The sequence below is a fragment of the Amphiura filiformis genome, chromosome 6 (assembly GCF_039555335.1).
Source record: "Amphiura filiformis chromosome 6, Afil_fr2py, whole genome shotgun sequence".
In the NCBI taxonomy this organism is placed as follows: domain Eukaryota; kingdom Metazoa; phylum Echinodermata; class Ophiuroidea; order Amphilepidida; family Amphiuridae; genus Amphiura; species Amphiura filiformis.
Window position 1 is genome coordinate 18,584,438 of NC_092633.1, and position 26,645 is coordinate 18,611,082.

The 26,645-nt window shown below is 36.0% G+C and overlaps 1 protein-coding gene across 1 annotated transcript; it reads left to right on the top strand.

Annotated features, from left to right (window-relative positions):
- Positions 1-15,347: 15,347 nt before the first annotated feature.
- On the top strand, positions 15,348-23,876 carry LOC140155091 (retinol dehydrogenase 12-like). Its single transcript, XM_072177790.1, has 6 exons — positions 15,348-15,512; positions 16,026-16,352; positions 18,523-18,765; positions 20,883-21,085; positions 22,229-22,440; positions 22,836-23,876. Exons 2-6 carry the CDS (start codon positions 16,205-16,207, stop codon positions 23,029-23,031), a joined length of 1,002 nt encoding a protein of 333 aa, XP_072033891.1. The 5' UTR covers positions 15,348-15,512; positions 16,026-16,204; the 3' UTR covers positions 23,032-23,876.
- Positions 23,877-26,645: the final 2,769 nt, after the last annotated feature.

Here is a 26,645-nt window from a genome sequence, read left to right on the forward strand (position 1 = left end):
GGAAGACGATAATGATAATCCCCCCCCCCCAAAAAAAAATTATAGGGAGAGCGTGACTCAGTGGTTAGAGTTCTCGTTTCTGGTGCATGAGGTTCGATTACCGGCGATGGAAATATTTGCTGGTATATTGACCTGAAAAAACAAATTTACAATATTAAGATTAAATACAGACTTTCGTTCTCGCCATGGTGAATTTAGAGTTGGGCATATGAACGATAAGAGAAGATAAGCCATTGGTCCCGGGTACAGAAGAGCCATAGCTTTATATGTAGCTCGTAGTCAGTTTCGAGAAGAGTAGGGTATAACCCCCCCCCCCCCCGACTGTTTCCAACCCATTATGGTGTTAAAAAAGCTTCATAAAGAGGCTTTCTTGGGTCAAATCAAATCAATTCCTGCCACTGTTATCGCTTCTTATAATTTCAAGATGCAATTTTGTTTATTGCTGCTATTGTGCATCTATTTATATCATATATTTAATATGTTCTCGTCATAAAAACACTTGATTATTACTGATGGCGCGTACTTCATATTTGTCTCCCAAAACTGTATGCACAATGAAGTAAACATCGCCGGAGCTGAGAATAATGCTAATATATATGTTTTAAATGTTTTGAGGAATTGGAAAACCACGTTGTTATTTTGCTGTAAAATCTGTAAAATAATAACAGTCCTTTTTAGGCTTACTCTTTGAATATAAAAGAATAAAAAGGACCATCTTTCAAAGAGACATAAAAAGACAACTCTTTGTTGAATACAAATGACTTGTTTTTGACCTTCTCATTTCATTTAGATTGAAATTTCACCACTTCAAAAAGAGTTGTCTATATTACGGAGCTATATTAATATCACACTTTTAAAGAGTAAAACTTTTGACCAGTCGCATAAAATGGTAAAAGGGTTCTCACATCAATTAGGATTTGTCTTTCAAATATCATAACAATTCGACAAGTTATGTTTCTTGATTTGTTTTGTTTGTATGGGAAGGGGTTATAATGAATTCTCGCTATTCGCAATAAGGGCGCCGCCAGCGGTTTGCGATGTATCATGGGAAAAATCGTGATGTATCATGGGAAAAGGTCGACATCAAGTCCGCGCAATACGAATATTACCATGCTATTACATAGGAACACGTGACAATATTTTTAGTTTGTCAATATAACGGTATTACACGCAAATCGATAGAGAAAAATTAATTGTGCACATTTCAAATCACATTATTAAGTATTATTGAGTATCGATTCGCGTTTAACACCTTTATTTTGACTAACTAAAAAAATATTGTCACGTGTTCCTATGTAATAGCATGATAATATTCGTATTGCGCGGACTTGGATGTCGACCTTTTCCCATGATACATCACGATTACATCGCAAACCGCTGGCGGCGCCCTTATTGCGAATAGCGAGAATTGTCATACTGCAGTTACGGTCCGTTTTCCTATACACAATACACAGTGCTCTCACCATTGACGTGTGACCTCAACAAATGATGTATGTTGGGAGAATGGACACTTGCCTAGTTAACATCACTGTGTGAAAAATAACCAGCCAATATTTTATTTATTCTCCAAAACTTCTAGCAAATATATTTCTCTAACATGACCTAAAATTACAGCTAGGTTAGATGTTCAGAAATGGTCGCACTTTTGTAAAATATGAGTGAGGGCAAGGCATAGCTAGCCAACTCTCCGTGTTAATTGAATGGAGATTTGACCGAAAATATTGGTATCGGACCGCTCACTTCTGAAGGATGCCACAAAAAAACGGTAAAAGCTACATTTAAATTATTCTAAATAGGTTCTAGAAAATAAAGTTTTGTAACATGTCCTAAATTTTTAGCTAATTTAGATGTTTGGAGAGGGTCGCACTTTTGTGTTTTAGGAAGGATATGTAAACGACAGATAACACCAAAAATATGAAGAAATTATTTCAAAAGCGTGTTAAGTCAACAATCATTATGTTGCTCATTTTGAAGAATGCTGGTTAACAAAAAGCAGGTCTTTGTCTCATTTCGTGAACAATGGTACACATACCATTGTTTCCTTTCGTTTCCTTTATAATCGGTTACCCAACTGAAGCTGTAATACCAGCTTTATTGCGAAGTAGCACATTGAAAACAGACACTTGTACACAACCAGAGAAGATCGGATTTAATCAGTTGAGCTGCTTCAATGAGTGTTATCTTGGTTTAATAGCTTTTAATGGGGTTTAAGTCCTGCAAAGGTCGAGATGAATTCTACTGTAGACATGACTGCATCATGTTTCATCTAACTGATTACTCTCGAGAATAAACAGACATATTTACAGACAGACAGAGACAGACATACAGACACCCCCACAAACACACAGACTGGTACCAAATGTGTGACCTGCTACAACGGAATGAGTATGAAGTCGCAAATTGGTAGTTTCGAGACAACATTCCTGGCTGACTGAATTGATGATCTTTGTTTACCGCGCACCTCTATTAGAAGGCAGTAATATGTCCTTCGTGAATGGCCCATTGTGAGCCATTCACAATGGACATACATACATAGTTCTGGTTTGAACAGGTGCGTGTGAATCAAAGAACATCAACGCAGTAGCCAGGGCGTTTCGAAACAACCAACTTGCGACTTTACGCTCATTTCGTGGTAGCAGGTATAGACAAGAGTAGATACAGGTTCTTTCTTTTCCTTTCGATAGATTAGAAGAAGCAATATTGACTGAATCCCTTGCTTGTTCTGTTCCTACGATGACGACAATGACTTAAACGGTACAATGACATTAACCTGTTTATTTCTTTAAAATCTACCTACATAAAGACAACAAATAAGGACACTGACAATACAAATGCCCAGACGATGACCTGAATGTCTCACATATTTTCACTCACAAAAGACAAAATTGATCATTAAATTAAAGCTCTTGACGAAATCCTACTTAGACATTTTCCATCCTTAAACAGGATATAAATGGCAGCTGACTTTCGGTTTGGACGTGTTGTTGTGACGTCATCTTGTGAGCTGTGACCTTACCCTTGGGAAGGATGATTCTATTGGAAGTGAAACGTCCTTGCTGTGAAAAACGTGTTGACTTCAACAAAAACTTTGAATTGATTTTAACTAATGAGGAAAAACTAAATTTTTGGTATTTCACTTTTAATCAATTTGCAAAATACGAGCACAATGCAACCGAAATACATTCACATACCTACCGATGTACTGAAACAATAAACGAACAAGTCAACCACAACCACACCTCACACCCACCATCAACAGTGACATGCATTCTAATATTGATCAGCTGCAGTTTTTTAGCTTTCCACTGGCACATGCACCCCCGCATGCACCCCCTCCTCCATGCACAACCCCACGTACAAACATGGCAAACGGGGATTCTGTACTTATACGAGCGTAACTATCCAAAGGCGGACGTGTTTTTTCTTATGATTTTCTGTGCCAAACCGAGGACGTGAACTTCATTCGTTTTACATAAATTATACACAATTTTTGTTGGATTTCAATAGAGGGCGCACTCTCAAATGCATTATGTTTGCAGTCAATTGCACATCTCGGCTGAACGGGGACCCGGGACGGGGACAGTACCCGGTTGCAGCAACGTCCGGCAAACACATACGCACAAACAAATGTATCCACACCCAAGCGCACCCCCGCATATTTAAACACCTACAAACACGCGACAGAACGCAAACGAACTCACCCCGACAAACCCACGTACACCTACAAACACGCGGCCGAACGCATTATCAGTGGCACTGGAGTTTGACCAATAACCAAACGATTATGAAAAGCAGACAAAAATACCTAAAATGACGTTGAGTTGTTGACCATAATTAGACTTTACAAGGATTAAAAACGACAATATGACAAAATAATTGATGACAGTGGTTTACGTACACGCATCAAGAAGTTACAGTTATAATGTTGCTGTATTGCAGGAAATCATTACAACCTTTATTACCCTTACTCGCCTTCAATTCTGTTTCATTTTGCTCTTTCAGAGTAGTAATTTAAAAAAAGAACTCTATTCTATGAATTGTACAGATTAGACGTTACTATGGTTACAGAATACTTATATATCGGCGTCAACCGTTATGGACCGCCAAAACTTCGTTAATATTTGTAAAGTGTATTTCCTTAACATTTAGAGTGTTTCTTTTGTTTCACAAATCACACCGGACAGTATACTTGTGTTTAGCTTCACAACTATTAGTAGGGTCTTTAGAGATATTTAAGAACATCCCAGAAGAAAGAAGGAATTGAGAAACTCTTACCATTTGTCCGATAAAAATGTGACATTTATTTTGACGTGAAGATATCGAGAAATGCTATTGACAGCGGGGAACTTACGCTTCCATTTTCCAAATAAAAATATTAATGACAGACACATTTTCATATCGGCATCCCATTATGCACAAGGTTAGTGCAATTTGATGGGCATAGTACATGTACATCACTAGTGCAGCTAAATACGGTATTCAGATAGGTGTCAGATTGTTCCTTGCTCGCCACCACAGCAGTGAAAGGTATTACTAAAGGTCACACCATGGTGGAAACTTTGAATAAAGTGAACATAATGTACAGCATTTATACAGGGACCTACCATCTCGTGTTGTAACAATAAAAATGTATCTACAAATTTCGATTCTTTGAGAAAAAGAACACATGTATATACACAATATCCACATAACCATTTTTAATGTTATATGTAAAAATGTATTTCAATGTTATATCAAATTTCATTTTAAGTTTTAAGTTTATCTTGGACACATAGTTCTGATAATAATATCTGAAGATTTACGAATGGGGCTTATGTAGATAATAACGAACTTGTTGGATGGTGTGTTAACCTGTTATTTATACGAAATAAATGTACTATAAATTATGTACCTGTCTTTTGTTGTATGGCCATAATTAAATATGCTTTATAGTGTTTATGTATTTGTGTAATACCGTATAGGATGTTGTAAAAATAAACCAAACTCCAAAATTTTTAATTGAAAGTTGTATAATTGGCTTATATATCTGTGGTCAGTAACGATATTTTTGTTTCTGATCTGAAAATTAAATAATCTGTGGTAAAAATATATTTTGTTCAAAATTAAAACGAATGTGGAAATCAATCAGTCAAAATTTTTCCGAAACAAACCTCATTAGTCAAGAAGCAAGCAAAATTCCGTGCAATTTTTGTGATTAAGGTCCAGAATCAGTTTTAATATTATTATATGACCTAAAAGAATAGGAAAACCTTGGGTGGCAAAAATGCACCTTGCTCAGAAAAGAGTTAAGGTCATACAGAGGTCAAATTTCAAAATTGATCAGATCTTGGTATAAATCACGCCAAAGTATTGCTCTAATCATAACGATTCAGAAAAGGTATGGTTTGATCTGTCATGAGATGCACGATTCTCGACTTATAAGCAAAACGGTCAAAGGTCACAAAACCTTAACAAGAACTGTCTTTAAAAAAGACAACGCCATAGATGAAGATCATGTTTCATAATTTTACATTAACAAGTACTTGGAATGCCCGATTTTCATAAAAATGGTCTCTAATTCTATGATTGTTGATACAAATTCAAATAAAGAATAGTTTGCACCATCTAGGATGTCTTGTTACATATGTAACCAGGTGAGAACGTATGACCTTGGACATTTTTGCTTACATAACTCGAAAACTATACGTCGCAGATAGGCCAATCTATACATTTTCTGAATCATAATACCAGAGGAATACTTTTGTATGGTTTAAACAACATTTGACCAAAATATCCATTGAACCGCATTGACCTATTTGGCGATGTAACGACACGTCCTAGATGGTTCAAACTATTCTTAAATTGAATTCCTTTTGCAAGACGAACAATTTGAGACCATATAGGTTAAATTCGGAGCATTCGCTATGTTCTGACCCCTATGGAGTCTTTAAACGCGATCTTTGACCTGTTTGCTTATAACTTGAGAAGTTGAGAATCATACTTATTCTGAATCGTTTTGACCAGATGAATACCAGATGAAATTTTGAAACTTGACCCCTGTATGTCCTTAAGGGGGCCGTAACTCTTTTTGGAGCAAGGTGCATTTTGCTACAACGTTTTCCTGGTAATTCATGGTTTTTAGCCAAGCTATAACTTGGTTCTAAGCCTTAAAGCCATAATGTGTGATTTGCATAAAGAATAGATTCCTATTTAAATGTTACTTTTCACTGATCACATTGTCCCCTTTTAATTTCGAGTCAAACAAATGACGTAAACCGAAGAAAATTCTTATTTCATTCCAGCGCCTACAATGCGTGTATTAGTTCGCCGATCGTATTATCATCATGAATATCGGTGTAGCTTCACACAGCTAGGACGAACAAACAAGACGTAAGACGAATATGCACACAGATACGTCACTGATTCAATGATTCAATAATACACACACACATGACGTGTTTAGCCACGACTCGATTGGCGAACTCTGAATAAAACCGGCGATATCCGGTTTTATTATAAAAACTTAAATTTTACTGTAATTAAAGCACTTCAGGCTTAGTCCTTCAACGGTATTTTAGTACACCATTGGGCATAACAATCATGCAAAAAGTAGCTATTCAACAAAAATTGAGGGCGTCGCTGTGGAGCAAATCACACATTATGGCTTTAATCAAAAAACCTGCACAACTTTTGAAAAGAATACACTTTGCAACTGGACTATGCACCCAATTTTCTATCATTGCCTAAATTAGTCTCAATAAGATTATGATTAGATAATTTTGTCAGAAGATCCCGATTACCAGCAGTGGTCAAATATTAATAGTACAAATTCTAGTTGATGTTCTCAGCCTTTTCTCTAACCTAACAATTAACTCCATCTGGGGCATCATTCAGTCCTTCCTCACCAGCAATGCCATCCGATACCACCAGATGTAGCCCAAATTGTGAAGGATTATCCTTGCAAATAGACATCTATCACGACTTTGCTGACTAGTTACCGCTGTATGGTTGTATCTATAGTCTTGGGTAATAAAATCAACTAGGCCTAAATGATAATTTTAAGCTATTTATAATTTGAAAATAAATGATGGAAATATCGTGTCATAGAGGCTAGGCAGGTCACATATCATAACTATTGAATCTGTAAGAGGCCATCGGCTGGCATCGTGCACTATAAAGCCCCAAATTATTTGTTTATTTAAAACCAACATGAAAACTCTATATTGCGCCACATACTCGCGACTGGACAAGCGTATTATGCGATAAAATGCAAAAATAGGCACAAAATTGGCCAGGGGTGTAGTACCCTTTAAGTCTACAACCATTATGTTTCTCAATTTCAAGAATGCTTAAACAAAGGCCCACGAGTATTGTTACCTTGCGTTTGCTTTATAATCGGTTACCCAACTGAAACTATAATACCAGCTCATTGTAATACCGCACAGGTAAAACAGAAACATGTGTAGTGTGGATTTAACCAGAGAAGATCTGATTTAACATAGTTGAGCTGTTTTCAATGAGTGTTATCTTGGTTTAATAGCTTTTAATGGGGTTTAAGTCCTGCAAAGGTCGTGGTGAATTCTACTGTAGACATGACTGCATCATGATCCCCTTATGTCTGCCACAATTTGGTTCACCATTCTCTGAAATGTTGCTGCCGCGTTTTTCAAACCGAATAACTTTATACTGGTAAAGACCAAATGGTGTACAAAAAGCAGAAATCTCTTTGGCACGGTCTGTGAGTGGAACCTGCCAGTACCCTTTCAAAAGATCAAATTTGCTAACAAATTTTGCATTCCCAGTTTTGTCTATGCAATCATCGATTCTTGGAATAGGATACGAATATGTCTTTGAATGAATATTTGCACAAACACTTGTTAGGGGGGACTTCTGGAAAATTTGTTCAGGGCCCCTAGGAGGGTCAAAACTTTTAAGCGCCCTCTCCCTTTTTGCATCAGCCCCCTCCCTAACAAGTGTTTGTGAACGGTCCCTAATGGGTCTTTTATGGTTTCCCCCAATTTGTTCATGCTCAGAGGCTGTGTCATTTTAGGGGTCTTTTTATCCCCAGGAGAAGGAAGTTTATCTTCTTTCTCATTCAACTTTGACACAAATGTGTCTTCCAAATTTTAAGTCATCAATTTGGTTGTCCTCAATTGTTTCTAATGAGCCCTTCTTACTCATTGCCCATGTGACTGCACATGCAGGAAATATCTCCTTCTCCTCACTATTATCATGCAAACAGGGCTTATCTGTAACTATTGGGTCAGGAAAAACCTTCCCCCTGCCAAATTATTTCCTAGCAACATGGACACTCCTTTGGCAATTCATGTCTAACTCCTATGGTTACAGATCCAGAAATCAAGTCAGATCTCAAGTTAAAGGCCCATTCAGTGATTTGCTCTTCCGGACGATCGTAAAAATCATCAAAATTCAGATTTTCGCACATTTGTCATTGTCATTGATGTGCTAAGATAGCCTGTGAGTGGTTCAGCCGAAAGCCGTGTATTTATGACAAAATAAGACATTTTACACGAATCTGTAATTTAGATACTGACAGTATCCAAATTAGCTACATGTATTTGAATGGGGCTTCAACTTGGTCAGTACAGCTGTTTTCTTCATTTTTTGCCAAATTTGTCATTTCAAAAATACCAAATGATAATTTGAATGACTTATCCTTCACTTTTAAGCAATATATAAATAATTCTAATTTTTTTACATTTGCGCTGGGATCACTGAATGGGTCTTTAATTTGTGGAGAGGTACACTAATTATTTCCAACCCAATACCCTGGATCAATGCATTACCTGCCGAACTATTCTCATCAAAGTTCCTTCCAGAATCATAGAACGTGTACAACATGCATAATCTTAATGGGCTGTGGACTACTATTATCATCAAGTGATACTACTCCCTTTTGTGGGAATTCTTGTTTCTGGATTTCACTGACTATTTGCTTCTTTGACCCAAGTGACACTGCACATCCTACAGTATAACTAGTTAGATGATTGCTGCTTTCGTGAGTCTTGTTTGGCCTTTATGAAATGGCACTAGGACAGTGTATGTCCTGATCTCTTACAATAGTTGCAAGTTACTTTCGGCTTAAATTCAGTTCCAAATTTTGGTTTGTTATCTGAACTCCCTGAGGTCCCTCTACCACCAGCACTATGCTGTGAATTAGACTAAGGTTCCCCTTCTTGTGTACCACCCTGATATGCTCTAGGTTGATTATGGCTGAACTTGTTTGAATAACTTCTGTTACGACTAAATTTACTTGCATTCAACTTGTGTGTTAATTTATTGTCATTGGTCATCGTTGCCGCCGCAGTCAGTTTTTAATTTTGCTAGCGCTTTCATCCAAGTGCGTTTTAATGTCAGCGTGGACACATTTCTTGAACTCTTCTATAAGAACCAATTGCCTAAGTTGGCCGAAATCATCTTTGACTCCTTTTGAACCAAGCCACCTGTCAAACATTTGTTCTTTTACTCTAGCAAATTCTACATGGGTTTGATCTGCTTATTTTCTTGGAATCTCTGAACTTAAGGGATCTGGAATGAGCGTTTTGAGCTTTTCGACAGTATTTTTTATGGAACATGGGAGCACCTCAGACGTATCGAATTGCATTCTGAATACGAAGCATATCTTTCTGATATCAAATAATTTTCTTTTTTTGAAAATCACGATATAATACGAATTTTATGACAAATTATGAAAATTTGATATTTTTCACATTTTTGATATATAACAGTCCTCGAAGTAAATTATATAAATCTAATGATATATTCTTAAAGTGTATGTAGCAGGGAGGAAAAGCCGACGGTCAATTGAAAATTTTGACCATTCATATTGAAGATATGGATTTTTTCCCCCAAAAGACCTAATTTTGTTGGTGTTTTGGGAAAAAAATCCATATCTTCAATACGAAAGGTCAAAAATTTCCATTGATCGTCGGCTTTTCAGCCCACCTACATACACGTTAAGTATAAATCATCAGATTTATAAAGTTTACTTCGAGTACTGTTAAATATCAAAAATATCGATTTTAATGATTTGCCATAAAATGTGTATTACATTGCGAATTTCAAAAATCAAAATTATTTGATATCAGAATGACATTCTTCGTATTCAGAATGCAATTCGATATGTCTGATGTGCTCTAATGTCCCACAATAAATACTGTCCAAACGTTCATACCCCTTCCCTTAAAGGCCCATTCAGTGATTTGCTCATCCGGACGATCGTAAAAATTCAGATTTTGGTACCTTTGTCATTGTCATAGATGTGCTAACATAGCCTGTGTGGTTCGGCCGAAAGCAGTGTATTTAAAGATAAAATAAGACATTTTACACGAATCTGTAATTTAGATACTGACAGTATCTAAATTAGCTACATGTATTTGAATCGGGCTTCAACTTCGTCAGTACTGCTGTTTTCTTCGTTTTTTGCCAAATTTGTCATTTCAAAAATACCAAATGACAATTTGAATGACTTATCCTTCACTTTTAAGCAATTTATAAACAACTTAATTTTTTTTTTAACTTGCGCTGGGATCACTGAATGGGTCTTTAAGTCTGTATGCTTCAGGCACATGTTCATAGGCATCAAGAACTGCCTGTTTGACTTCTTCATAATCATTACACTTTTCTATTGGTAGAGCTGAGTAAGTCTCCATTTGTAAAAGTAGGGTCCAATGCTCTTTAGGCCATTTCAAATTTGTAGGTACCTTTTCAAAATGTTGGAAATACTCGTCAATTTCTTTTTCTTTGAATTTAGGCTTTACATACTTTGTAACATCAAACCCTGACTTAGAGGAGAAACTTGATGAGTATCTGTCACCTAGCTTTGCCAACTTCTCTTATTCAAAGTTGTACTTTTCCTCAATTTCTTTTTCTTTCAAATGTGTTTGAATTTGCAGTTTTGTTAGTTTTTCCTTTTCTTCCATTTCCAATTTTTGGTGTTCAAGCGCCATCTTTTCTCATCGTGCTTTGTCTTCCATTCCTAGTTTTTGTTTTTCAATTTCTAGCCTTTCTTGTTTGTTTTTTTAATTTTCATTCTCTAACTTGATCATTTCCAGTTTTTCTTTTTGGTCCATTTCTAGTTTCTTTTGGTCCATTTCCATTTTCCTCAGTTCTAATCGAATTTCCAACTCTTTCAATTTAAATGCCGAGTCCCCACCGATTTCACTTTCTACCTCAAGTTTCTCTTCCAATATGGACTCATCAAAAATGTCCCCCCCGACAAAAACATCAATCAAGGCATTTTTGATTACTTGCTTTCTTGTAGCTTGCTTTACTTTCAAGTCATAATGTTTGGCAAATGCAAATAAATCAGGCTTCTTCAACTCATCAAACTTCTCCCAATCTATAGTTTTAAGAAACTCTGCCATACTGTACTTTCCCTTTTAAGACTCAGTAAATTAATGTCAACTTTTCTTTTTTTACAGTGTATTTCCCTGACAAGGCCCCAATTTTGTTACGGGTCGTACTAACTCAAGGCCAAAATCACCTTTTACCCAAATTCACACGTATGCACAAATAAACTGTTTGATTAAGCTAACAAAATCTAAGTCTTTAATCGAAAGCAAAATTTGATTGGTACAATATATGACAACAAATGCACATACACAATAATCACACAATCACAATTTTAACTACTCAGTACTTAACCAGCAGTCTTCTTCTAGGTGATCATAAAGTTCTTGCAATGTTCTGGAATGCTGATGAATATATCCTTATTCACTTGTCCTGCAAAAATCAGCGAAGTCCATTGTACAGTTGCATTTATATATCCTTGTGTATAAAATCCTCACACAAAAATGGTGCTGCTTTCTCCAAACTCTTAACTCCTTGCGCTGTTTTCTCCAAACATTTATCTCCTTGCGTTGCTTTCCCCGAACATTTATCTCCTTGCGCTGTTTTCTCCAAAAATGGTGCTTCTTTCACCAATCACTCTTTCTCCAGGAAACAGGCTTCTTTCTGCACTGTACCACTGTATCCACTGTATTTGACAGATGTGTTGTTTTATAAACCAGGCTCCAGCAATTCGACAGAAGAACTTTTGATGAGGAAGAGTACATTCGTGTACTCAAAATCTCCTTCGTTGCTGTACTAAAATAGCACATTATTGGCTATGAAATCTGGTATAAATATACTTCTTTTTTGAAGCACGAAGACCAACACATTGATAGAGGGTTTACAACCTCTCATGACATTCTGCAAAGCCCAAACTCCAGCTCTGACATTTTTATACTCATCCAAAAAACCCATCATCTATCAATAGGCCATTCTGTCATTCACTTCCTGGGGGAATTTTAAAAGTGATGTCCATTTCACAATCTAAGGGATTTTCCCAATGATGCAATACAGGGATTTCTAGAGAGAGAAGTATGGGTTCCCCAAACAATACATAAATAATCCTGGTGAAATCCCAAAATAACTTTACACACCAACTCTTGCAAGTGCAAGGGGGTTTCCCATCTTATGACATAACTCTAAACAAAGATAAATAATCAAATTAAATTACTCAGGGCACATCACAGACGTCATCAGACTTTTAACTTGTTTAGTCAGTGGGTTCCTAAATATTTAACTATAGCTGAACCATGATGCTTCGGCAGTATATTGTGGAATATCACTGTCACCCGGGAGAGGGGGCTCAAACCTTCTTGGGAGATACGGAAAGGACCCAAAATAGGAATATTGACCCGGGTCTATTGAGGAGAGTCACCCCCGGTAGGGAAAATAATTTTAATACATTCCACTCAGGAGGTCATACCTTCTTGGCATTTCCAGATATGAAAAGGACCCACAATATTAACATTGACCCGGGTCTTATGAGGAGTGTCACCCTCGGTGGGGAAAATAATTTTAATACATTCTTTACTTCTTTCTCTCTCATTTGATACCACTCAGGGGTCATACCTTCTTGGTATTTCCAGATATGAAAAGGATCCACAATATGTATATTGACCCATGTGTTCTGAGGAGTAAATTATTTTCATTATATTCTTTACTTTGTTCTCTTTCATTTGACACCACTCGGGGTACATAACTTCTTGGTATTTTGAGATATGAAAAGGTAAGTAAGTAAGTACGCAAGTAAGCAACATACACTACACACTAATATAGGCTGATACCATTTCATGGTTCAGCAAAAATTGTTCCAAAACTGTGAAAAATGTCCAAACCCAATTAAATTAGGTGATGCTTTTATAGCAGAGATGAATATATACTGATTGCTCGGACAAGAACGAATAATGAAGTCCGGGAATGAAGTCCGCCCTCCAAAAAAGGCTTTACATGTTTTGGATGTTAAGCAAATAACATTCTTACCATACAAAGGTATTTTCGTATCTCATGAATATTAGCTCTTTTGGTAGAATACCAGACTTAAGCACAGTTTCGCAAACGAGACTCGTCATAATCTGTTCTCCTTTATTCTTGTTTCTTGTTGTTGTTGGGTTTTTTTTGTTTTTGGGTTTTTTTGGGTTTTTTGTTGGTTTTTTGTTGTCTTTTTTGTCTTTTTTCTTTGATTTGGTAAATTCTGCATTTTATTTAAATTTACGTCTGTTCATTTTTTCCATGCTTTATTTCCTTTTCTCATCTTTGTCTTTAATGTTAATGTATTATTTAGTGAATTCAACCAAGAGTATTCATTATTCCACGAGCTTTGCAATACTTTTATTAGGAGTGCCATTTATCCCGACTTGCCCCTTGATGAAGCTTGTTGGACAACAAAATAAGTAGGCTTAAAGACAGATTGATCAATTACTATAATGACAACATGACTTCCTTCCGTCGTGCTCAGAGGCGCATTGCATAGAGCTCTGCTAGAAGATGCGGAGATCGAGCCTTGTCACGGCCACGTTAATTTTTGTATACCAAGCAACATTATATTTGCAATTTTCATAAACATAAAAACTTGAAAGCGAAGTGTATGTCATGTTGGGCAACTTAAGGGAAGGGGTATGAACGTTTGGGCAGTATTTATTGTGGGACATTAGAGCACATCAGACATATCGAATTGCATTCTGAATACGAAGAATGTCCTTCTGATATCAAATAATTTTGATTTTTAGAAATTTGTAATACACCAAATTAAAAAACGTCTTTTGGGGAAAAAATTCCATATCTTCAATATGAAAGGTCAAAATTTTCAATTGATCGTCGGCTTTTCCTCCCAGCTACATGCACTTTAAGAATATATCATTAAATTTATAAAATTTACTTCGAGGACTACTGTTATATCTCAAAAATGTGAAATTTGTATTATATCGTAAATTTCATAAAATGAAAATTATTTGATATCAGAAAGACATTCTTCGTATTCAGAATGCAATTCGATATGTTTGATGTGCTCTCATGTCCCACAAAAATACTGTCGAAACGCTCAAAACGCTCATTCCAGATCCCTTAAGGAATAATCTTTATTTATTTAATCACTGACTATTATTCACATACAACAATGCCTCAGAGCACTTAAAAATTACCCCTATAGTGTCTTAAATTTACTAGTTTTATCTATAAATGAATAACACAGATTCTAGTATTCTAATATCATTATGATTATTATTATTAGTGTTATTATTATTATTATTATTATTATTATTATTATTATTATTATTATTATTATTATTATTAATATAATTAGGGGCTGTGCAATAATTATGAGGCCGGGGGTAAATTTCCAAACGGCTCGCCAAAAATCGCTTGCCCCCCTCTCGGCACGCCAAATATCGCTTGCCCTCCCCCTCTCGGCCTGTCAAAAATTCTTTGCCCCCCCTTGCGTATGCCGAAATTGTGGGATCCCAATTTACAAACCTTAAATGGTTTAGATACATGTTGCGAGCGCAGCGAGCAGGAAAATTTGCACTAAGCGTTTCCGTACTGTTTCCTAAGCCTTTTTAGAGCGTTTTATTTAAAAGGCGCCCCATTAATGTGTGCCAAAAATCGCTTGACCCCCCCCCTCGGCTTGCCTAAAATTGCTCCCTAGTAGTAGTAGTAGTAGTAGTAGTAGTAGTAGTAGTAGTAGTAGTAGTAGTAGTAGTAGTAGTAGTAGTAGTAGTAGAAGTAGTAGTAGTAGTAGTAGTCGAAGTAGTATATAGTATTTATTATTGATTATTTATTATTGTTAATATTATTTATTATTGTTTATATATTTTTCATGATTGATATTATTATTATCATAAATAAAGCTGATAAATGTGAAATAATGAATGACTGAATAAACGAAGAAAATAAATTGACGCAAGATAAACTGGAATTTAATTAAATGTTGTTGTTTTTTAATTCTAGTTAATAACGACTGCGACTCAAGGTCATTTCAGTAAAAAAAGTAGTTCCGGCATACTTCCGGCAAAACTCATGTGCGGGTTACAAAAGGTTATGTCATACTGCTGTAAACATAGCTTTGTTCGTGTCTGTTGAAAAATCTTTTTATTTTTTTTCTCCCTTTTACCTAACGGATACTTATTACCAAATGAACTAACTGCTCCACAATATGTTGGGACAACACTGGAGCAACACGAATGAGTGTAAGTACTGTCTGAGGTTAGATATAATGAATATAATTATATATCAACACAATCCAATCCATTTCAAAACTCGTATGCGTGTACTTTTAATGTACATGCGTTTTTGAGTAAGGCCGTCCCAATGTCAAAAGCCGAAACTCACCGATTTGTGCAGAATTCCTTTTATGCACCACTGGTCGAGTACCATGCAAGCGAATAAATGCGAGGTCAAGCGTGTGCTACGCAGGCGCGGTCAACCTCATTCACAACAGTACATGTATGATGTATTGTACATGCACCGTTGCCATATTCTTTATCATAATTAACATTTGTTATAATAAATAGGATACAACTTTCAGTTATAGGACCAAATTTGAGTTAAACCAAACACTTACATTGTTATTTATAAATAGATTTAGTTTGCAAAAATATTAAAACCTGTTTTTCTCTCAATAGCATTTATTTAGTTAGGGTTTTCTGGTTCTCAACCCTCGATATGTATTCTGCTTTTTTGCAAACTCTATTCTGTCTTAGATCACTGAGTTGGTGGTGACCCATTCGTGCGTGTTGTGAAGCTTCGGACGTGATACACCATGGATACACAAGCTGGATGATGCTTCGTACTCTCATCATGTTTATGGGGTGGTTTAGAAAGGAAGCCGATCATGGTTGCTATTTCTTGGATTAATTAAGCTACATTGGAACATTACATAATGATCTCTACAGGCTCACTATTACTTGGATTTTTGGTATTTTGGCTCTCCGTATTGTTTGTTGCTTTCATTTATTCTCGACAATATCAATGGCGTAGATCGTGTGAAAGTAGAGTCAAACTAACTGGTAAAACGGTCATAATAACAGGTAAGTAGACTCAATGCTGCATGACTCAAGACATAATAGAGAGCTTGCGAAATGGCGTTACTTTAACTTTAACTTTAACGTCTAGAGGATTATAGAGGATTATGTATTCAAAACCATGGCGTTACTTTAACTTTAACTTTAACGTCTAGAGGATTATAGAGGATTATGTATTCAAAACCAAGGTTTTGAATACATAATCCTCTATAATCCTCTAGACGTTAAAGTTAAAGTTAAAGTAACGCCATTTCGCAAGCTCTCTAATTTGTGGCGATTGATTACCGTCCGATAATCGAAAAGGCGCCCAATGTTTCTCTTAACCATTGGTTTCTATGGGACAGGAAACTACTGGAATTCGCGGGAGCCAATATTGAAAAGTCACGCATTTTTTTCTTAACCACGGGACAGGAAATTGTCAAAAGTCACACAGAAAATCTTCACTAAAGTCGCCCAACAGAATAGAGGCCATGCAACCAAAAGTGCTCTATTTATAGGTTTCGTAGGACAGATGTTTCAAATGGACAAATCATATATCAACTGTTCAGAAGACTGTAGAATCTTTTCTGTCATATTGTCAATTGTGTAACTCTCGCGTTCTATTTCGTTTCCATGTCAACGGTAAGGATCTTTATCATGTTGTACCTAAAAATGTCATGATTTAACTAGATATGGATTCGAAACTTCATATTTGGTTTGTAGAATACATGGCGCATAATTATTTAATATATTTGAAAAAAATCATCACTCAATTTTAATGCATTTGATTTATGGGTGAAATGCCATTTTTTGGTGATTTTTGTGAAGTTTTGACCAAAAAAAGTAATTGGAATTTTTTGAAAAACGACGTAAGCGTCATGAAATGTGAATCAATTTATTAAGATGGATGTTTGGATCAAAAAGGTTACCCACAAAATTTTTCTATGACCTATGGTTTATGACCTATGACCTCTTGAATTTCATAATTAAGCATGTAATGCACGTTTTTAGTGATTTTGGTCATTTTCCATGCCAACGGCCATTTATGCTCATTTTAAAGCAAATTCCCCTCTTAAATTGAACACATTTACCAGTAAAATTGACAAAAAAATTGATGTAAATGGCCGTTGAATTCTATTTGAATTCTCTTAATAGCTTGAAAATTAAAGAAGACCTGTATATCAATAATATAAAGTGTAATTCAAACTTTTGTAATTCAAGAAATTGCTAAAAATGGTAGAAAAGGGTCCATTTTGGGCCAAAATGACAAAAATCACTAAAACGTGCATTTCATGCCTACTTAGGAATTTCAAGAGGTCATGGGTAAAAAACTATGGGTCACAAAAAAATGTTGTGATTCACTTTTTTGATCCAAACATCCATCGTAATAAATTGATACTCATTCCATGACGCCTAAATCATTTTTCGAAAAAATTCCCATGTAAAAATTACTTTTGTTGGTCAAAACTACACAAAACCCACCCCAAAAAATGACATTTTCCTTCATAAATCAAATATTCTGAATTAAGTGATGATTTTGTACATAGATTTGAAATACCAATGTACATGTATCAAGTTTCTACTCCATTTAGTTTGAAAGAAAATAGCTAGTTAAAATGTGACATTTTTGGGTAAAAACTGACCAAACTCCTTAAATAGAGTGACCGTTGCCATGGAAACGGAATATAACGCGCGGGTTACAAAATTGACAACATGGCAGAAAAGATTCTCTAGACTCTTCTGAACATCTGCTCAACGCTGCGAAAATTTCATGGGTTGGTCCCTCTGCTGCATTTGGGCTACCGAATGGACAAAAACACTGTCAATTTATATGTACAGCTGTGTCTGTTAGAAGAACTATGAGAGGGGATATCTCGCCATGTGCTGCTTTATTTGCAGCAGGATGCTAGCTGGTATTGAATCTCTGTATAATACAAGTTTTGGCTATTTGCCCCACAAGATTTCGACAGTTTTGGGAAAATGCTATAAACAGTTCAGTAGTACATTAAACTAGTCGAAATGGTCACAATATAAAACCAGCCTCCTTCACTGACCAATCACAGATGCTGTTATATTAAAGCCTTTGCAAGTCCCTACTTGGACCCAGTACTATACCTACTACTTGTAAACACATCAAAGCAACTGGCCTTATTATACCCAGTAACTGTCTCATAATTATTATTTAATTGACTTACAGGTGGTAACGCTGGCTTAGGTAAACAAGCTGCAATTGATTTAGCTCGTCGTGGAGCTCGTGTTATCATTGCATGTCGTAACCCTCAGAAAGCAGAAGTGGCTGTGAATGACATCAGACGCCTATCTGGGAAGTCCAATGTATTCTATAGGCATCTGGATCTCTCTAGTATGTCATCTGTACGAGCATTTGCCAAGAGTTTTATTCAGGAATATGGACGGCTTGATGTCTTGATCAATAATGCGGGTAGGCAGTAGTGATTGTTTGTTGCAATCTCGTTCCAAATGATATCATTCTTATCTCAGAAGCCTTTGCTCAACTTGGCCAGCAGCAGCGGCGTCAATCCTTCATGAAACGTGAGAGGGGACATTTGGCCTGAATTGTCAAAAGGTGGCAAAAAAGAACAAAACATGGATCATTTTCCCAAAAACGTGTGGGGTTACATGTCTTCCACTTCCAGGCATACCCCTCCATCCAATATGTTGGCATGACATCGCACATGTAGTTTTCATATTAACATGCGCATTTATGATTGATGGGTGGGTGGGTCTTACCTTTACCGAAGTTACCGTAAGGGTGGGTGGGTAGCTAAGCAATAATTTCACTTGATTGACACATCACGCTTTTGATACAAACCTTTTTTCAAGAGTTTTATGGGCATTGACGGCCATTTTTTTCGCGGGAAAGTGTAACTAGCTTGCCGGAAAAAAAAACATTTTTTCAGGTCGTGCATGCAGGTATTAATCTTATGATCTTATTGCATGAATTTATTATTAATAATTACCTTGAGTTTGTTTATCAAATCCTGGAAACTTGGCTGGTGGAGCACTCTGTTGTAACACACCAGTACTGTTGCAAAAGTGATCAGCCAGCTGCAATTCAACAACAAGAAAACTTATAATAATCACATAAATTCAGAATCACAGTGAATTAGTAACAACCCAGCAAACACAAAACGTTTTCGACATCATTCGCAAAAGGTGATAAAAGGTTGTCAGAAAACGTTTAAATGTCGGGTTATATAAAGGGTATATTAAGAGTATAAAACGTTTCCATAACCTTAAAAAACATTTTTTGATAATCTACTGCTCAGCAAACAAAATGTTTTACAGAAAACGTTTAAATGTCGGGTTATATAAAGGGTATAAAATCGTTTTAATAACATTCCAAAAACATTCTTGCAAACTTGATACAAAACATTCTAAACAGAATGTTATTTTGGGGTTGAAAAAATATTTTGCGAAAAATGTTTGCCCAAAATGTTTGCAATAACGTTTTAAAAACGTTTTCATGACCTTTATATAACCCGACATTTAAATGTTATTAAAAGGTTTGAAAAAAACATTTTAAGAACATTTCTGTGTTTGCTGGGTTTAAATATTTTAACAAAATGTTATTTAAGTATTGACAAAATATTTGGTAAAAATGTTTTTAAAAATAGTTTACAATAACATTTTTGAAAACATTTAAAAATATTGTTGTAGTGTGTTTTCATACAAAACGTTTTAAAACGTTATCATGACCTTTATACAACCCGACATTTTAATGTTATTAAAACATTTTTACTAAAACCAAAAGCCAAAATATAACTTATTTAAAACGTTTGTAAAACGTTTTTGTGTTTGCTGGGAAGCTGCGGGTCTGGCAAAGAGAGTGACTTAGGGTTGGAATAGCTCTCTACATGTATGGTGGCCTGAAACTTTTCATTTGACTGGCCCTAGTAGTAATCTATTTCAACCCATAGCTGAAAATACTTGTTCACATCCCAGATAATTTCATGTATACATTTAAAATCATGATTTTCTATCTTTTTCCCCCAATTTGAAATCATGTTTATTAATTTTGAGAAATTGAAGCCAGCCCGAAATCCAAAGCCCTCCCCCCCCCTCTCTCTCTACCGGCGGTGCTGATTTCAAGGGATTGAAATCTTGTTAGGCGGTGATGAACAATGGTAAAACATTATTAATATTGCTTATAAATTGATGTGCACCATTTGTACAAGTATCTAATTCGCTACATGATTTCAGATCAAAAGAAAGTTGATTGTGTCTATTCCACTGGTACTTGATCGAGAAGTCTATCCTCAATCCAGGCCACTGATAACCGACGATGGATATGAGGATAGAGCTTGGAACTAGATCAAATCGCGTTAGAATCAGTAAAGCATGATGGAGAGCGGAAGTCTGAATATAATCTACAGCCAATTAAATTTAGATTTTGTTTCTATGCCAATACCCGGCAAATTACCACAGCTAGGAATTGAACATAAGACCTCAAGCACCAAAAGCGAGTATACTCTAAACACACAATATGTTTACCATATGACCACATGTCTTTGTTTTTATCTATTTATACACGTATAGGCATCGGTTTAGGACGCCCTGAAGAAAAAACACCAGAAGGCCACGACATCATTTTCGCAACCAACCATTTTGGTCACTTTCTACTCACTGTATTGTTATTAGACGTTTTGAAAGCCGGAGAAAAAAGTCGAGTGGTTAATATTTCGTCAGGAGCACACGTATATGCGAAGAATTTCCATATGACTCCAAAGAAAGATGAAAAGGTACCCCACTACTGTTAGTTTCATCATCTTATAAGTGTGTTTAACTTTCATGCACCAATTAAGTTTTACATTCCCAAAAAAATTTATATTGTGTTATCTTACATCTAAAGGGATTACAAGGACATACCCAGTGTCAATTTTTTTTGGGACGTTCCATTAATTAATTATACACATATCCTCATATGAGGACACTGCGCAACTAGGACGTCAATATTTACATGTTACATCTACATAGAAATCACCAGAGTTAAGTAATTGTCTTTTTGTTGTTGTAAATTGGGGTAAAATGTTAAAAACATGGGCTAAAAATGATGTGGAGAGATTATTGGACTTTCCAAAGTAAGGAATTCAGGCAAAAACAGAAACAAGTGACATGTCTGCAACCATGTACATGCATACAAATGAATTATAGTTCATAAACAACTTTTGAATTAGATTTCATGAATTACAACTTGTAAATTAGAATTCGAATTCAACTAGATGTTGAATTAGCCTAATTAGAGTTCAACAACTCAAGTTGAAATACAATCATTATAACATCCAATCTGTAGTAGGCCTACTTCATTCTATATGTATGTACTGTCATATACCGCTATTGTAAATGTTACATCCTTAAATGCACAGTGTCCTCTTGTGAGGACGGGAGGGCGCTATAGTAAGACGCCTCAATAGCGCAGTGTCCTCATTTGAGGGCACATATTTTTTCACTATTTTCAAATATTCTAAAGTATTTGTCACAATATAGTTATTGCCATTATGTTCTATAACATCTATAAATACTAAAAAAATTTTAGTCACATAAGTACGCCCTAAAACAGGTTAGAAATTAGGTTGAATCCAGTGATCATAAATTTAACATATGCATGTGGTATCCCAATTTTAGAAATTTGCTTGGGGGTCAACAGAACCTGTATAAATTTATAAAAGCTCACAGTGCATGCTGCCCTCTCTTGACATTGTATTGTTACATTGCATATTGATGAGGGGGTAATATTACATTTTTCATGGTGTATTTTATATCCGTCCTCATATGAGGACACGGTGCGTGAAAGGGTTAAAAAAGCGCCAGTTATTTTCAGTGAGTAATCACGGCTATGCATTACGGAAGTATTTTCATCCTTGTATCATTTTGTTTTTTCACAGGGCAGAACAGTGTATCCGAATCTGAGAGGTTATGCATGTAGTAAATTAGCCAATATTTTGTTTACAAGAGAATTGGCACGTCGGCTGTGGGACACAAACATTACAAGTTTCTCAGTCACTCCTGGTAGCGTTTACACCCGTATATGGGAATCTGGATCACATACGAGAAACTATCTAAGTGTGCTTTATAACTTACTCAGTCCACTGCTTTGGTAAGAGTATTGATGATAAACACAATTGAGAAATTATTAAAAATATATATTATTGATATTTTTTATATTTTAATAATCCTCGAAGTAGTCATCGAACTTTATCAATCTAATGATATGTACTTAAAGTATATGTAGCTGGGAGGAAAAGCCGTCCATCATACAAAAATTTGTACTTTCGTATTGAAGATATACATTTTTTCCCAAAACATTTTAGGTCAAAATATTTGCTTCGGCTTAAATTCAATTTGGCACTTGCCCGCTGAAAACCTATAATACGTTACATTTGTTTGTAGTTCCCGAAAGAACCGAGCCAGCTAAGTTGTGATGGTGACCAACCAGTTGAATGTTTGAGTTTATATATAATTCTGACATAATGATAATATATTGCTTTCCAGGCTTGTATTAATGAGTGAGGAGGTGGGAGCTCAAACATCTATATATTGTGCAGTGGAAGAGTCTATAACTAAGTATTCCGGAGGTTACTTCGCAAATTGTCATCTAGAAAATGAGTCTGATCAAGCGAAGGATGAAGGTCTGGCAAAGAAGTTATGGGACATCAGTTGTGACGTCACCGGAGTATCCGCGACATAAATTGCATCACCACACTTAAGAGACATATTCAAATTTAAAGCACAATTAAGAATAACCAAGCTTAACTGTGAACATTGCATCATAGCAAATTTATTTACCAATAAACTTGGAGCAAATATTATACTGTTATTTGGTTTATTAGAGGCATCGTTATGTCATTTACATTTCAGTGATTTGGGAAATAAGCACAGAATTTGGTCCAGTATCTTAAAGAAGTTAAAGTATCTGACGGTGCTCAAAAAACCGTTGGGTCTCAAAAGAGACCCAAGGTTATACTTATTTTAGATAACTTCGTTTCAAAAGGACGGTAAATTTGCCAAATTCCAGAGGTTCAACAAATGAGGTTGTACACACTCAATCGACGATTTTGCATATGGCATTTAGCATTCTATAACCGGCTTCTTGTGACTAAATGCTTTTTCTACATCCTTATTTTGGTTACAGGAGACGATTATTCAATTATTTAACGGCCCTGCTTTTGATTTTACTAAGCAGCGCAATATTTCCTAATTCCTATAGGTAATGTCTAGGCTACCAGAGGAACTTTTCATGATTTTATTTAGTTTGGGTTCAATTTCTAAAGGGTCTAGAAAACGAGTTGGGCCACTTTTACAATTATCGAGAATATCAAGCTTGTACCAAGGAAAATGAAAGAAAAACAAAGAAACCATTTTGACGCTTTTATTTTCTTTTAAACACTTGTAACACTACTGATAAATTTACTATTTATAGTTCATGACAAAACATGCTCATATTCCTGAATAAATACAATCACTGTCTTTCAAGTTAGAATATAACAATGCATGTCTTAAAATTATATCTGAAAATAAAGAAACAATTTTGCAGATCTGGAAGTTTCTTTCTTTCTTTCTTTTCGTAGTAGGAACAAAAAGACATTTTGTAGATTTCAACAAATCTCACCTTACTTTTTCAATGTGACGAGCATTGAGCCAAATCAGCTTTTACACAGGTAAAGACAGATATGATTGGCCAAGTGGAACAAATAAAACGTGTAAGATTATACGTGTAACCTTACACGTGTAAGATGGCATCTTACACGTGTAAGATCGCATCTTATACGTCTTAGAATCTAGAGGGATGCTTAAATTGACGAATCATAACCCATATTTAAACCCCAGCAACCTATCATCTTACGCGTATTCATCTTCGATCAATGAACTCTCGCCATAGCATTTCTTATACGCGTAAGAATTGCCTATTGGGGATGGACGGTATTCCAATTTGACCGGTACATACGACGCGTGCCGAATGATTTCATTCGGCACGGTTTCGCAAACGTGATCATTTTTCATTCACCTCTTGAAGTTAATTGATATTGAGTACAAATTGTCCCCAGATAACTGAGAAAAGTAGCCAAAAAGTGAGAAAACTCGGGCTATGACCATGACGGACCAACACAGGGGTGCAAATTGTGATTTCTTCCTCAGGAGCAAGGTTTTTAGGCTGAAGATTTCCTCAATCATACCATGCATAAAATAGCTTATTCTGCACTTCATTCATTCAAACGATGAGAATGTTAACATATAGCGTGTTTTTAGAGCAACTATGTTCGAAGTCTTCGAGCTTGGCTTTACGAGGACAATGTGCGCGCGTAGCGCGCAAAAATTTGCTATTTTACACTAGTTTGGGGTAATTGTTGTGGGACAGAGGCTCCTTTGCCCATTTATTTTCCTTTACCCCCCATTTCCTCTTTCACTTTTTGTCAGAGGGAGCACAACTTGTTCAGTTCTATATGATATTCTTCTTTTTAAATTTCCTCAATATTTTCCAGTTTGTCCTCTTCTCAGTGGCATTAGTATTGATACACTGAATTCCTTCATGACTTTTGTTCCCATTTAAAATCCTCATTGCTGCCTCTCTATAAATTTCCTCCGATATGTTCTCTGTTTCCACCTGCCTTCATCCAACTTCTTTTTTTTCCTGTTAAATTGCATTGAATACCTCCTATGAATTGTAAATTTCCTCATATCCCATTTCCATATATTCTATTAACACCAACACCTTACTCTTTTTTGCTCTTATTTCTTGAACAATAATGTGAATTCCTCTAAATTTTGCACAACCAGTCAGTCCAGTGTCTTTAAAGATTTCCTCTCTTCCATTCAGTAGCTTCACTGCCTCACAGCCCTCCCCGGCCTGAGTGTTATCTTTTCCTCACTCCTCTAATTTCCTCTTTCCCCTTCCTCTCCTCTTTTCTTCTCTCTCCCTCCTTTTTCCTCTTTTTTTTTCTTCCCATGGCATTATTTCCTCAATTTTGACTCTCATTTCCTAGGAGCGGTGCTCCCCGCTCCCGCACAATTTGCATCCCTGGACCAACAGTCGGAACAATTCTTGACAGAATTTTGGCATACAATACAGGATATTATAGGACAAATGACTTGTTTACGATGTTGGTGTCCAGCTCTCCTTAATCTCGGTACGCTGACAATAATACCGCATATCGTCCATCACTAAAATCCAAATCTTACACGTAAAAGTAGTCGTGGCAGTTACAAATCTCAAAACGTCTTTACATATTATTGGTCGAAGTTTGTTACGCGTAAGATGATTAGTTGTTTGTGATTTCTTACTCTGTGACTCGTCATTTTTGAGAATATCGCTTCATTCTTAAACGTATAAGATGGAACCTTACATTTAAAGGTCACGGCTGGACTTCGTGGCCTTATAAGGCTGCAACATATCTAGTTTGTTTCTGCTTTCTTTCCTCTACTTTTTATTTTCGTTTGATCTGTATTTTCAATATTATTTTCAATGTATATTATGTATTCTATATATAAGTTTTCCCCGAACTCTGCAATACTTTGATTAGCAGTGCCATTTATCCAGACTCAACCATAGACGACAAAAAAGCCTGTTCTACGGGCCCGACCGACCCAGATTTTGAACAAATTGGGGAAAAAATGTCCTGGAATTTTTTTGGAATTTTACCAAATCACAAAATATTTACAGAAAAAAAACACGTCCGTTCACAGGGAAATACGGAAACTAAATTACGCTTTCAAATTGGCTTGTTTGACTTCTCTGCTCGTGAATACTGCACTGTGAAATCTAAAAAATTATTTTGCATACTTTGATCAAGGTAGCTTCAAACCTGATTTCCTGCGGTCACACGATCATGTAACAAACCGAAATGAGAACCGAAACGGCTTTCTACTACGTGGGAGTCATAGGGGGCATATAGGAAAAAATGCTACCAATCGTACTTATTTGTAAAAATATCACAAATCTAGCTATTTTGTAATTGCTTTTATTACTTCTATCCTGTCTTTTTAATGACAGTTCTTGTTACACTGTCACTGGGACCACTGAAAGCTACCGAATAAGCCTTTAATTATTTGCAACCTTCATACTCTAGATATTTTCTATGAATCTCTGACACTTTATGACCTTTTCGGCCGTTGTTTATATGTATTCTGGTTTTTGCCAAAAGTATTCTGCCTTAGATCACTGAGTTGGTATGGTGGTGACCCATTCGTGCGTGCGGTGAAGGTTCGGAAGTGATACACAAGCTGGATGACGGCTTCGTACTTTTAATGCTCATGTGGTGGTTTTGAAAGGAAGCTGATTGGACTACTACTTCTCTACGTATTGGA

Coding starts and splice junctions, on each gene's coding strand:
- LOC140155091 (XM_072177790.1), top strand. CDS start 16,205: ATGATCTCTACAGGCTCACTATTACTTGGATTTTTGGTATTTTGGCTC. Junction 21,086..22,228: donor CTCCAAAGAAAGATGAAAAG/GTACCCCACTAC, acceptor GTTTTTTCACAG/GGCAGAACAGTGTATCCGAA. Junction 22,441..22,835: donor TTACTCAGTCCACTGCTTTG/GTAAGAGTATTG, acceptor ATTGCTTTCCAG/GCTTGTATTAATGAGTGAGG.